We start from the raw sequence: 1,642 nt of genomic DNA on the forward strand, positions 1-1,642 counted from the left end.
CTAGCTAGACTTATCAAGAAAAAAAAGAGAAAGGACTCAAATAAAATACAAATGAGATAGGAAAAATAGTAACCAACACCACAGAAATATAAGAGAATGTTATGAAAAGCTATATGCCAACAAATTGCACAACTGGAAGAAATGAATAAATTCCTAGAGACATATAAACTACAAAAACTGAAAGAGGAAGAAATAGAAAATTTGAATAGAATGACAATCAGCAAAGAAATTGAGTCAGTAATCAAAAAACTCCAAACAGCCTCTCCCACAATACCTGTGCTTTTCCTTTCCAACCAGGGCTCAGCAGAATGGCTTCCACAAAGAAGGGTGGTGAGAAGAGCCGTTCTGCCATTAACAAGGTAGTGACCCGAGAAAACACTGTAATTGTTCACAAGTACATCCATGGAGTGGGTTTTAAGAAGGGTTTCACTCAGGCACTCAGTGAGATCTGGAAATGTGCCACAGAGTAGATGGGAACTCCAGAAGTGCACTTTTAAATAAGGTTCAACAAAGCTGTCTGGGTCAAAGGGATAAAGAACGTCCCATACTGTGTCCATGTGTGGCTGTCCAGAAAATGTAAGGAGGATGAAGATTCACCAAAGAAACTCTATATGTTGATTCCCTATGTACCTATCACCACCTTCAAAAATCTACAGTTAATGTGGATGAGAGCTAATTGCTGCTTGTCAAATAAAGGCATAAAACTGTAAAACAGAAAGCCAAACCCCCCCCGCCCCGCAAAACACCCAACTCCAGACAAACAAAAGTCCAGGAGCAGATGGCTTTATAGGCAAACTCTCCCAAACATTTAAAGAAGAATCAATACCTATTCTTTTTAAACTATTTCAAAAAATAGAAAAGGAGGGAAAAACCTCAAAATTCATTCTATGAGGGCAGCATTACCCTGATACCAAAACCATATAAAGACCCCACTAAAAAAGAGAACTATAGGCCAATATCCCTGATAAACATAGATGCAAAAATCCTCAACAAATTAGTAGCAAACCAAATGCGACAAAACATTTAAGAAATCATTCATGGGCACCTGGGTGGCTCAATCATTAAGTATCTGCCTTTGGCTCAGGTCATGATCCTAGGGTCCTGGGACTGAGCCCTATGTTGGGCTCTCTGCTCAGTGGGAAGCCTGTTTCTCCCTCTCCAACTTCCCTCTGCTTGTGTTTCCTCTCTTTCTGTCTCTCTGTCAAATTAAAAAAAAAAAAAAAGTCATTCACTACAACCAAGTGGAATTTGTTCCTGGGATGCAGGGGTGGTTCACTATTTGTAAATCAATCAGTGTGGTATATCACATCAATAAAAGAAAGGATAAGAACCATATGACCCTTTCAATAGATGCAGAAAGCATTTAACAAAATACAACATCCATTCATGATGAAAACCCACAACAAAGTCAGTTTAGAGGGAAAATACCTCAACATAATCAAGGCCGTATATGAAAAACCCACCGCCCCCATCATCATAAATGGGGAAGAACTGAGAATTTCCCTCTATGGTCAGGAACAAGATAAGGATTTCCACTCTTACCACTTTTATTCCATGTAGTACTGGAAGTCCTACCCACATCAGTCAGACAACAAAAAGAAATAAAAGGCATCCTAATCAGTAAGGAAGAAGGAAAACTTTC

At 39.0% G+C, this 1,642-nt stretch overlaps 1 protein-coding gene across 1 annotated transcript; it reads left to right on the forward strand.

The window, feature by feature from the left end:
* Positions 1–308: 308 nt before the first annotated feature.
* On the forward strand, positions 309–710 carry LOC125092204 (60S ribosomal protein L31-like). Its single transcript, XM_047716569.1, is given in 1 exon segment — positions 309–710. A coding segment is annotated over 1 exon segment (402 nt).
* Positions 711–1,642: the final 932 nt, after the last annotated feature.

The sequence above is a fragment of the Lutra lutra genome, chromosome X (genome assembly GCF_902655055.1).
Source record: "Lutra lutra chromosome X, mLutLut1.2, whole genome shotgun sequence".
In the NCBI taxonomy this organism is placed as follows: domain Eukaryota; kingdom Metazoa; phylum Chordata; class Mammalia; order Carnivora; family Mustelidae; genus Lutra; species Lutra lutra.